The sequence below is a fragment of the Spermophilus citellus genome (genome assembly GCF_964194105.1).
Source record: "Spermophilus citellus genome assembly, chromosome: 8".
Taxonomy (NCBI): domain Eukaryota; kingdom Metazoa; phylum Chordata; class Mammalia; order Rodentia; family Sciuridae; genus Spermophilus; species Spermophilus citellus.
In genome coordinates this window covers 133499639-133511871 of record NC_138189.1, presented here as the reverse complement: position 1 = coordinate 133511871, position 12233 = coordinate 133499639, and the positions used below count along the sequence as shown (strand labels likewise).

Sequence of the window (12233 nt, the reverse complement as noted above, 5' to 3'; positions counted from 1 at the left end):
GCAACCTTTTTTCATTAAAAATAATAAAGCAGGATTTATATAACAAAATATTAATCCGGAAAAAACCCTATCAAACACTTCATATGCCAATTAAGCAAACTATAATTGAGAAATAATGCAAATGATGAAAATAAAATTATTGATTGTCCTGGTAGACATTAAAGATTTAGAATAAAATATATGATTAGTCTAAACACTGCATGTTTTTACAAACAGAGAAATTTAAATATCTCATTTTTCTAGTTTTCCTAATTATACTTCAGAGCTTTAGGCTGCATGTAGCTTCAAGTGAGAGTTTTAATTAGGAGAATTAGGGAATGTAAGTAAGTGGACTTATATTTACATTTCCAGAATTACTTTTATACATTATTACTTTAAAATTAACCCACTCTTTCACCTGTTCATTCATCAGGCCCCCACTCTGTGCTAACTAAGTTCCATGCCAGGCAGTGGAAATTCTGCAGTGAATGGGGGAGTGAGAAGTCAAGGTGGTGAGCCTGCTATTAGTGGAGAGAGTGATATGCTAAAACTTTGATGAGATCATAAAATGAGTGTTTGTTCCTTCTAAAACAGAAGTATTTTAATTGTTCTTACATAGGTAAATGTAAATGTCTCAGATAGTACCTAATATTCCATCTTCTGACATATATATATATATAACTGCCATAAAACTGGTATCAGCATATGTTTATTTCAAAACACAGCCAAAGTAAACACAACATTAATTTTCTCAGATGCAAGCAATTTTATATATACCGTTTTAGAATGTGATTTCACTCATACATACTGTATTTATAGATTTTTGATTTTTTTTCAGGAGCTTATTATCTAGATTTAATCTCTTCTCCAAAAGTTCGGTATGACTTTCAGTTGTTCATTTGTGTTCTCAAATAATCTCTATTCTATTATAAAACTTGGAAGATTCCAGAAATTACTCCTGGAAATCTTAAAGGTGATTTGAGACTATGCAGTGAATTTATGTACTTCATAAATACATTGTATGGGAAGAGGACAACTTCGTTTCAGGTTATAAATGTCTCTGGTAAGATTTTAGTGGACAGTTCTAGCACAAGATCTCAATGACATCATAGACTTTGAAACAAAGCTTGAATTATTACATTATAACATAGAATTTTTATGCATTATTCTGATTCTTACCAGATTCTTCTTTGTGTCCAAAATGTCACTGTCTCCAATGAACAAGCTCAAAATGAATGGGCATTTTCTCAGTGCTAAGGATAAATCATTTCCTACCCAATTTTCTTATCATCTTAGTGTTGAAACTCCCATTCTTTTAACAATGTGATTATCCTCTAATCTTATTAAGGAATGAGAAATCTCATAAAAGGTCAATACCTGGTTATCTCCCCTAAAACATTCTCATTTCACCAGTTTATATTAATTATATAATTTTAATTAACATTCCATCAAAAGAACATATCTAGAGAGTGGAATGGGTGGCCCATCTTCCATGATTATATAGTGAAAGGTAAATTAACTAGGAAAAGGATATTTTAAAAGATGTGGTAATTGTAATTATAACAATACTTTAATAATCACAAAAATGCTAATTCTAATATTTTTCCAAGTATAGTTTTCTATTATAATTTTTGTTCTATAATAATATTATTTATTGGGAATTTTTGTTAATATGATGATAATAACTTGTGTGAGTAATATCAAGCCAGAGAGAGTATGGGTAGGGTGTTTGTGGAGGGCCTAACATAGGTAGACCAAGGTGTAGCAGCAGTTTTCTATTTGCTTACCAAGATTCAAGGCAAGTTTTTAAAATGTTAAACTACTGAATAAAAATTAAAGAGAAGTTTAGAATTTCACAGCTGAGAGATTACTGTTCTCAAGTAGTATGAAATTGGTCACGAAAGTGGTCCAATGAACTGACATACTTTGCTCACCAGCTCTGCATCAGGTTCATATTTATAAGTACCAGAATAAAATTATAAGCAGGGCAGACAGGACACTGCTCTTATTAAGCTTACATCCTAGCCAGATTAAAGGACGGTGACAAGAAGTATCATAAAGGAGGACTATTAGATAAATTATACATAGGCTTCTTAGAATTCAGAAAAGGTAAAGAGCCACATGGGTTACTTTGGATTAGGTTGCCAAGGGAAGGCCCCTGGGAAGATGTGGCCTTTCACAGGGATCTGAATGACAAGAAGCCAGCAATGCCAAGTTCAGGGATTGGAGAGCATTCTACTGCAGGCACACATCCCAAGCCAGGGCCTGGCTGTGCATGTGAAGTCCAGGAAAGTCACTTTGACTCAGGGGGATTGGGTACGGAAGAGAGTAAGGAAACTTTGAAGCTAAAGACAAGCAGGGACCATCTCATACTTCAGGACAGGGTGAGGAATTTCATTTATGTTCTCAGAAGAATGAAAGGTAACAGAAGTGTTTTAGGTGGAGAAATAAGACCATTTGATTTATATTTTTAAAGGATTACTTTAAAATCCAGTGTGGAGGCTGTCTTATGGTATGGTGTGGGGAAAATGGGTTCTGACCTTACTATAGGGATCCAGGGGAGAAAATAAAAAAGTGTCATACATGGATGTGGTGATAGCAACAGAGAGAGACAGAAATTGGTGGGGTTGGCATGCATTTTGGTGGCATAAAGGTAAGGGTTTGCCTCTGGATTGGGTATTGGAGTGGAGTGAAATATAAGAGTTACCCAGGGCTGGTGGATATTGATACTGTCATTTTATTAAGATGGGAAGACTGGAGGGGAGTAGGTGAAGAGAGGGGGAAATACTTTGAGGTGTCTATTAGGAATCCAGGTAGAAATGCTAAGTAAGCAGTTGGCCTTACAGTTCTGGAGTCCAAGGAGAGATCTGGATTGGAGACACAGACTTGGCAGAAGAGAGTTTAAGGGAAAGGGTGAGTGGATGTTTTTATTAGGATATATTTAAAATGACCTAAGTGAGCAATGCCAAATAGACAGTAGGTTATGAGGGGAGAGATCTGAGCTTGAGATATTAAGGAGGTAAGAGTTACGTGTGCAATATATGCTAGCAGCTCTACCAGGCACCATCTGCCTATTTTTAAACCTCCAGTTCTTTAATAGCTAGGCTTCAAGGAAATTTGTTATTAACAATTGAGAGATGAGGAAACTGAGGAGCAAAGAATTTATTTGCTCAGTTAATTAATGGTGGCGGAGCCCAGTTCAAATTCCAATGGACAAAAACCAGGGTAGTCCCTCTGGACCCTGCTATAGCTCCCATCTTGGAAAAGTTTAATACCTTTTCCTGAACATTAATAGTTTTAGCTTGAAAGGCAAATAGCTTATGGAATTGTTTAGCCATAACCTGGAATAAAGGTGTGCACTACAATTAGGAAATGTCCTGAAGCTCCTAAAATTAGAGGGATAAAAACATTTGTTATTGATGTTCTCCAAGGAAAACAGGCTTTGCAGAACTGGAAGGAAATGAAAGTTGTTAGCAAGACTCTTACCTTGTCTCAAAATAACAAGAAAGAAAAAAAATAACCATCATTTAGCTCTACTAAATCCACTTTGTTATGTCTAATACCTTTGAAATAATACTCTCAGCAATGGCTTTAACAACTTGGTCAGCCTGAAAGTGACCAGTAGTAGTTCTTTTGGCTTGAGGAATGTCATAATAATAATAATAATAATAATAATAATAATAATAATACACAAAATAAATTAACTTTAACAATTTGAGTAATAAATCAAACTTTGTTTTGATGTGTGATGTCATAAAAATCCTGTGATGGGATTATTTACTTAATACCAATCTATTTTTCAGTGAGTATTTACTAAAGGAACCATTAACATCTCAATCTACTTGTATATTTGGAGCATATATATTTAAAGAGAGCATGAATACTTGGATTCCTCCAAAATTTATATTGGGATATAGATAAACTGGGCTAGGTTAAGGAAATGATTAAGTGTGTGAATAGAGAGCTTACAGAATGGGAGAAAAATCTTTGCCAGCTGCTCCTCTGACAGGGGATTAGTATCCAGAATACATAAAGAAAACTTAACACCATCCCAGTAGCTAGGCAGGCTGAGGCAGGGGTATTGTGAGTTCAAAAACAGCCTCAGCAACTCATTGAGACACTGCTTCTAAAACAAAATATAAAAAAGGGTTGGGGATGTGGCTCAGTGGCTAAGTGCCCCTGGGTTCAATCCCTGGTACCAAACAAACATAAAACCCCTTAACACCAAAATACCAAGCAATCCAACCAATAAATGAGCAAAAGAACTAGACAAACATTTCTCGAAAGAAGAAATACAAATGACCAACAAATATATTAAAAAAATGTTCTACAACCTTGGCAATCAGGGAGGTGCAAATCCAAACTACATGGATATTTCATCTCATTCTAGTTAGAGTGGCAATCATCAAGAATACTTCTAATAATAAATACCAGCAAGGATGTGGGGGGACAGGTACTTGCATATATTGTTGGTGGGACTGTAAATTAGTACAACCCCTTTGGAAAGCAGTATGGAGATTCCTCAAAAGACTAGGAATGGAACCACCATATGACCCAGCTCTCCCACTCCTTGGTATTTATCCAGGAGAAATAAAACCAGTGTTCAATAGTCATACATACACCCCATTGTTTACAGCAGTACAATCCACAACAGCTAAGTTATGGAACCAGCCCATGTGCCCACTAACAGATGAATGGATAAAGAAAATGTGGCATATATACATGATTAAATTTTACTCTCCATAAAGAAGAATGGAATTATGGGATTTGCTGGTAAATGAATGGAACTGGAGACCATCATGCTAAGTGAAATAAGCCAGACTCCAGAAGTCAATAGTTAAATGTTTTCTCTCATATGGAGAAGCTAGAGCAAAGTAAGGAAAAACAGTGTGGGGGAGGGGATCCCATGAAAATGGAGGGGAAACCAGGGGTGAGCGGGGAGGGGGGGGGAGACAGGATAAGGGAGAAAATACAGGTGAAATAAAAATTATTCTATGTATATATATGAATATAACACAGTAAATTCCATCTTTATGTATGTATACAAAGTACCAATTTAAAGAAAACAATAAATAAATAGAAGGAAGACCAGTAGAGGAAGGGCAGGCAGGGAGGGAAAGAGGAAGTACTGGGAATGGAAATGGAGAAAGCTATATTCCATGCACGCATTGTTATGTTATGATGAGCCCCAATATTATGTCTAACTAGAATGTGCTAATAAAAAATTTTTAAAAAATGAAAAGAAAGAGTGTGTGTGAGAGACTACAATAGAAATAAATGAATAAAAAGATTTACTTTGGGCAGTTAACACAGCCTTTGGATATTGCAGCATGTCTCTGGCCTTTAGATATTAAACTCTTCTCCAAGAATCAAAAATTAGAGAATAAAACAACCTACTGGTGAGATATAAGCTCTCAGCAAAAAATGTTTTGAGAAAATGCAAGTATAGAAATATTACCCCTCAGTACAGTTTACTGTTCCATTTCCTTATCTTTCTGCAATTAGAAACATGCAGGCTGATAGCCGATGTTCGTGTCATTGAAAGGGCTGTGTTCTGGGTGTTGTTGGGTGGGAGGGTCAAATGATTTGTTCTTTTTATACTTCTGTTTTGAAGAACAGCCCTGTGTCTTTCTATTGGAAATGTCTGCCCCTCTAAGATCAGCTTCCCTTAGACAGAGGCCTCACCAGGGTGTTAGTCAAGTCTTTGTTTAACCACTGTGTCCTGAAAAGTAAACAAAAGCAAACCTGAAGCCACAGACAGACAGCAGCACCTTAGAGGTGGCTGGAGGGGGCAGCAGAGGAGGCCACAACAGACACCTGAGTGCACCAGGGGCAACAGGTGCACAAAAAAAAGAGGGGAAACAGAGGGAGGGAGAGAGAGGGGAGGAGGAGAGGACCAGGGGAGGGAGCCAGAATCAGGGGCCAGGAAGGCAGAGGCAGGAGAGAATGGAGCCAGGTGGGTGGGGAGGTGAGAGTCAAGAGGAGATGGGATGGTGCATGAATCAGAACTAGCAAGACAGAGGGCTGGGGAAAAGAAGCACCTCATTTGTAAAGACTTTGTCCAAAGCAGGAACTGAAGGGACATTAGTTTCATTCATTCAAATTAATTTCAATCTTATTTTTAAAAAAATCCTAAATCATTCTGAAACCAAGTTAATTTTATAGCAAATCATAGAGCAGCGTGGTGGGTTTGAATGGCACTGCCACTTAGAATGTGGGAGGCCTGGCTTAACTCTGAGGGCCTGATAAAGGCAATGACGTGACACCACTAAGAGTGGAGAGAATAGCAAAATAGCTGATGCTCACCTACCTCTCCTGCTCAAAACACCTCTGCCCATGCCTTACCTGTATTAATTCAGTTCTTGTAACCACCTTATGAGGTGATAAAACCGAGGTGCCCCAGGGTGTGGAACTTGCCCCAGGTCCCACGTCTTCAGGCAGAACAAGCAGGGCTAACAAGCCAAGCAGTTTGATTTCAGAGTTGAGGCTTTTAATCACTGTGTACCCAGCCTCCCCAAACAGATGGACACAGTCTACAGCAGGAGAACAGAATCACCCTTGGAAAAAAACCCATCTTATTATTCATGACTTAAACAGTAATGATAACTAGAGAAATAAACTTCCTTCCTAAGATTTCTGAAGGAAAATCTGGGTCACTGAAGACAAAATCAGAAGAAAATAAATCTAAAGTCCATATGATCCATGCATTTTATATCCTTTGACTGTGTGATAGTTTTATTTATTAATTATAATACAGATTTTTCCTCTTCTTCCTGTTTTTTTTTAAATTTATATATTTTTAAATTTTTGCACACAAACAATCTGTTGTTCAAATTCCATTCTAGGTTTTCTTTGGAAACTCTCTTGGGATTGTGGTTTCCTCCCTGGGGCATCAGCTGGCAGTCTGAAAGGGCGGGGAAACAGCCCAATGAGCATCACTGCAGAGGAGCCAATCAGCTAGAAGTTGCTGGGGCTGCTGTGAGCCAATCATCAGCTGGCAGTCTGAAAGTTTGCTGAAACCTGATCAAACTTTTACATTTTTAGTACCCAAACAATCAGCTCAAAAGGTAGAGCTTAATGCAGTATTACAAGCTTTTGTGATGTTTAAAGATTCTGTATTTAATTTATTTTCTGATAGTATATAGTTAATGCTATAGTATCCCTTGGAGATGCTGGTAGGATTTCTCCTTCCTCTACTGTTTTCTCTTTGTTTTCCACTATACAAAGTCTAATCTGGGACAGAAAAGATCCATTCTTTATAGGACATATCAGGGCACATACAGGATTGCCTGGAGCCCTTAGTTTGGGCAATGATTTAGCAGATAAAACTACACATGACATACATATTTTCTCTACACTAGAAGAAGCTATAAATTTTCATAAAAAGTTCCATGTCAATGCTAATACTTTACAAAAGCGTTTTAAAATAACTAAGGAACAAGCTAGACAAATAATAAAACAATGTCAAAATTGTGTGACCTTTTTACCACAAATTAATCTTGGAGTCAATCCTAGAGGACTGATACCTAACCATATTTGGCAGATGGACGTCACACACTTGCCAGAATTTGGAAAATTAAAATATTTGCATGTTACAGTTGATACTTCTTCTGGATTTTTGATGGGCTCCCTTCATGCCTGAGAAAAAACTAAAGATGTTATAGCTCACTGCTTACAAAATTTTGCCACTGTGGGCGTTTCAAAACAGTTTAAAACAGATAATGCCCCTGGTTATGCTTCTACCTCTTTTAAACAATTTTGCTCATCATTTGGCATTACTCATATAACAGGAATCCCATATAATCCACAGGGACAAGGCATAGTTGAAAGAGCTCATCAAACTATTAAAATATACTTATTAAAGCAAAAAGACGGAATTGGAAAGAGGTATATATTCCCCAAAGATAAACTTAAAATAACCCTTTTTACTCTAAACTTTTTAAATTTGGATTCATCAGGACTTAGTGCTGCGGAAAGGCATATGTGTCCAAAAAATGTACGTAAGCCCAAGGTACTTTGGAAGGATATTCTAACAGGACAATGGAAAGGTCCTGACCCAGTGATTGTCTGGAGTCGGGGGTCTGTTTGTGTGTTTCCACAGGGAGAACAGCAGCCGATTTGGATTCCAGAGAGATTAACTAAAGCGATTTCTACAGACCAAAAAGAAGATGATTTGGTTCAAATCCATAACAACTGATATCCAAAACTCCAGTTTGGCTATCCTTACATCTGGCTGAACCAGGATGCTTTTTTCAATATCTATTTTATTCTTGCCCTTTCCCACATCATGAAGTTCTGTTTTGTTTTTTGAGCTCATACAGACCTAGGTTAATGTTTTGCTGATCAGTTCTATTTTTTGACTATAGAGTTTTTAAACATTGCAATGGAGATTTCACCTGTAAAAAGTTATAAGGCCTTTACTATTATGTGTTGTGTGCACACTTGTGTTTTATGTTGTATGTTTGTATGTACGTATGTCCATATATCATATATGATGAGCGCTCATGAAAAAATGGATCCAAATATTTTTTCAAGGAGCAGTATCAATTCTTCTGTTGATGGTGAATCTTCTAATGGCTCAAATGATAGAGGAATGAAATCACTAGTAAATAAAATGACTGTGGCTTTGAAGACAAAATCAGTTAATGTCAGGGAAAAAGTTATCAGTTTTATTGAGAATACATCAACTCCTGTGGACCGGCAGGTCAGCAGCAGTGACAGAGTGGGCAAGCCTTACCGTGGTGTAAAGCCTGTTTTCAGCATTGGGGATGAAGAAGAATACGACACAGATGAAATTGACAGTTCTTCAATGTCAGATGACGATAGAAAAGAAATTGTAAACATTCAGACTTGGATAAACAAACCAGACATCAAGCATCATTTTCCTTGTAAAGAAGTGAAAGAAAGTGGACACATGTTCCCTAGCACTGCAGCAGCACCTGGCAGACATTAATGTGGATGGGCCGGAAAATGGATATGGCCATTGGATTGCTAGTACCTCAGGGTTTTATTCACGTGATTTAAATGGTTTAATTTAAATTGGGTAAACAGCTGTTGAGGATTGTTTTAATATGTGAACAAAAAAGGAGGTTAACAGATCTGTTTGTTTACTTTCACCTTTCCTTTTCATTATATTTAATAATTCTCTTCAATACAATGTAAATTGTTAAGAAAATTGTTTTCTTTTAGTGCCTTCTGGAATGTTACATAATTTTTTCTTTAGCCATTATTGCCAGAATTCCTTCCTATCTTCATCCCAGTGAAGACAAAGATAAAACCAATCTACAGCTTCTGCAATAGCCATCACTGAACTGCTTGCAGAACTTGCCTGGACTATGTATCACTTATATGCATTGTGAACTATCTGTTGGTGCAGCGACTTGTGGTAGTGTTGGGGTATTTTTGCTGATGATGTCATCGGTGGTACAATTTTCCCAAAAGGAGCTGTCAATTGGCTTGGTGAATCTTCCTCCCTTCTGCTTGTCATGGTCGTTCAGCTAAAATTTGGGGACCAACAGAGGTGAGGCAAAGAACCTCATCCCCTGCTGGTACAAAGACCTCTCCACAGGTGTGGCTGTATACTGGACCAGTAGTCAGTGACGGGTAAGATCCAATTGCAATGGTACCAACCTAAGACAGGAGGCTGACGCCTTGAGGTCAGCTCATCCGATAACGGGTAAGGACCATATGTACTATTGGACAACCTAAGGCAGGCACAGTCCCTAAGCCACATGCTTGTTGTTTAAATAGAGAGGGGGAGATGTTGAGAGCCACAGCCGAAGGGGCCCCAGCAAACTTTCAAACTGCCAGCAAACTTTCAGACTGCCAGCTGATGATTGGCTCACAGCGGCCCCAGCAACTTCTAGCTCATTGGCTCCTCTGCGGTGATGCTCATTGGGCTGTTTCCCTGCCCTTTCAGACTACGGAGCTGCTCATTGGGGGACTTTTTTTGGCTCCACCCATGCAACCCAGCCAATCAGCCTCAAGAGCAGGAGGATGGTGGGAGGTGGAGAGGCTTGTGGTTTTTGGGAGAGGCTTGTGGGAAGCCGTTGGTGGCAGTTGGGCTCTGAAGGTTTTCCTGAGGAGCTGTTTTATTTGGCCTGTGTGGTTCTAAAAATAAAGTTCGTTTCTTTTGACAAGTGGCTCCTGAATTGTGCCCAGCCAGACTGCGGCACTGGGGGACTTAGCTGGGGGGAAATCACACCTGGGCTCCAAGAATGTGGAGCTAGAAAGATGAATGAATGTTCCTGTGGCCAGATAGGAGCCCTGTGCTATTATGAGGTTCCTTTGACTTCAAATATTTTAATTGCTCCCCAAATCCAAAGTCACTCCTTGTCCTTATTGGCTGTGAATATGGCTCAGGTTGAAGAGCCTGTGGGGACCGAGCCCACACGGCACTTAAGAGCTAGAAGAAGAGGAGGAGGCAGTATTTGCCTTCCCAGCCCTTCCTTTGCACATTAACTGTGTTGTCCAGCCATGACCTTTCTGCATCAGCCATGTGAGAGGGTGAGGATCAAATGGGAAAAGATTTTTAAAACTGTGAATTTCTCCATAAACAAGAAACACCAATACTCACTTTTTCGTTATAGATGTCCCCAAGCATTGTACTTGCTTTCACAACATCTATGTTTTGAAAATTGCTCTTTGTAATGTTCACAACTTTTTTCAAGTATTGAATTGCTTCTGTCATCTGTCCTTGGCTAGAATAAATAAAACCAGAAACCATTGGAGTATCTACTCACTTAACGTCATAGTGAAAAGAAGATAGTTTGGTCTTTGTTGTAGAACATGCAAGAAGATTTGTCAGGACAAAGATTAAGGGGACAAATACTAAATTAATAATATGTGTGTCTTTGTTGGAAAATACAATGAGTAAGCTTGAACTTATAAACCACCTCATCATTATGGATGGGAATGTAAAATAATGAGATTGCTGTGAGAAATAAATCTGGTAGTTCTCGAAAAATTTTAAACATGGAGGAATCATATGACCCAGAAATTTTACTCCAAAATATATAAATACTACAAAAAGCATATGTCCACATCAAAACTCATCATGAATGTTCATAGCAGCATTATTTATAATAACCAAGGAATGGAAACAAACCAAATGTCTATCAACTGATGAATCAATTGACAAAATGTAGTATATCCATTCAATAGAGTATTATTCAGTCGTTAAAAAGGAGTGAAGTACTAATATATGTTAAAATATGGATGAAACTTGACACATGAGAAATGAAAAAATCTAGACATAGAAGATTATTTATTGTATGATTCCATTTATACAAAGAGGCAAATTCATGAAGACAGAAGTAGATTAGTGGCTGCTAGAAGATGAAAGGAGGGGATGAGGAAGTAATAATCAGGACAGTATTTCTTTTTAGGGTGATGAAAGGTGCTGGAATTAGACAATGGTTTAATGGTTACACAATTCTGTGAATATATTAGAAACCACTGAATTGTAGAATTTAAAAGGGTGAATTGTACAATATCTGATTTATGTCTCAATAAAGGTTTTTTGTTTTTTGTTTTTTAAATTAGAAAGTTTAGACAACGTGAATGCTAGAATACTCCTGCAAGCTTCCTTCAGCAGTGCCATCTCAGGTGTCACTAAAGTCACACATACAAGTGAAATATATTTGGTAAAATGCTCAGACAATTTCTAGCAGAGTGCTTGGCATGTACTAAGCATTTAAACATTTTTGAATGAGTGAGTGGTTGAATATTCAAGAGGGGAACTACATAGTGCACATGCGAGCTAAGCTTCAGGGTGAACTGTGAGAACTTGAGCCATATGATGTTTGGAATTCATGATTAAACTCACTTCTGGATATTTCAGTATCATCAAGAGACTTCAAGAGTCTAGAAAATGCACTAAAACATGTTATTTTGGGGGGGATATGGTTGTAATCCTTGGCAAGTTCCATTGCCAATTTGAAGAGATAAATGTATAGTATTTATGATAGTTAACCCCAGATTCTCACATGAGGATAACTGTGATAAATACCTTGTATATAGTGCTTTGAAACCTGGAGCACATTCATTTGACTGTCTTCAGAAGAACAAGTCCAGTGCTCCAAGGGAAATCTGCTATTAAAAGGCAGCCGAAAGAATTTTTTTTTTTTTTTTTTTTTTTTTGGTACCAGGGATTGAACCCAGGGGTGCTTAACCACTGAGCCACATCCCTATCCCTTTTTATTTTTATTTTGAGACAGGGTCTTGCTAAGTTTCTTAGGGCCTTGCTAAGTTCC

General features: G+C 37.8%; 1 protein-coding gene across 1 annotated transcript in view; it reads right to left on the bottom strand.

Annotated features, from left to right (window-relative positions):
* TTC29 (tetratricopeptide repeat domain 29) overlaps nucleotides 1-12233 on the bottom strand; it is a gene marked incomplete at both ends in the record, with an annotated part of 222133 nt that overhangs the window by 96725 nt on the left and 113175 nt on the right. Inside the window, one exon of the mRNA XM_081303697.1 lies at nucleotides 10556-10679. Within this exon, the coding sequence (XP_081159823.1) occupies nucleotides 10556-10679 (124 nt within the window). The remainder of the gene's footprint in view (nucleotides 1-10555; nucleotides 10680-12233) is intronic.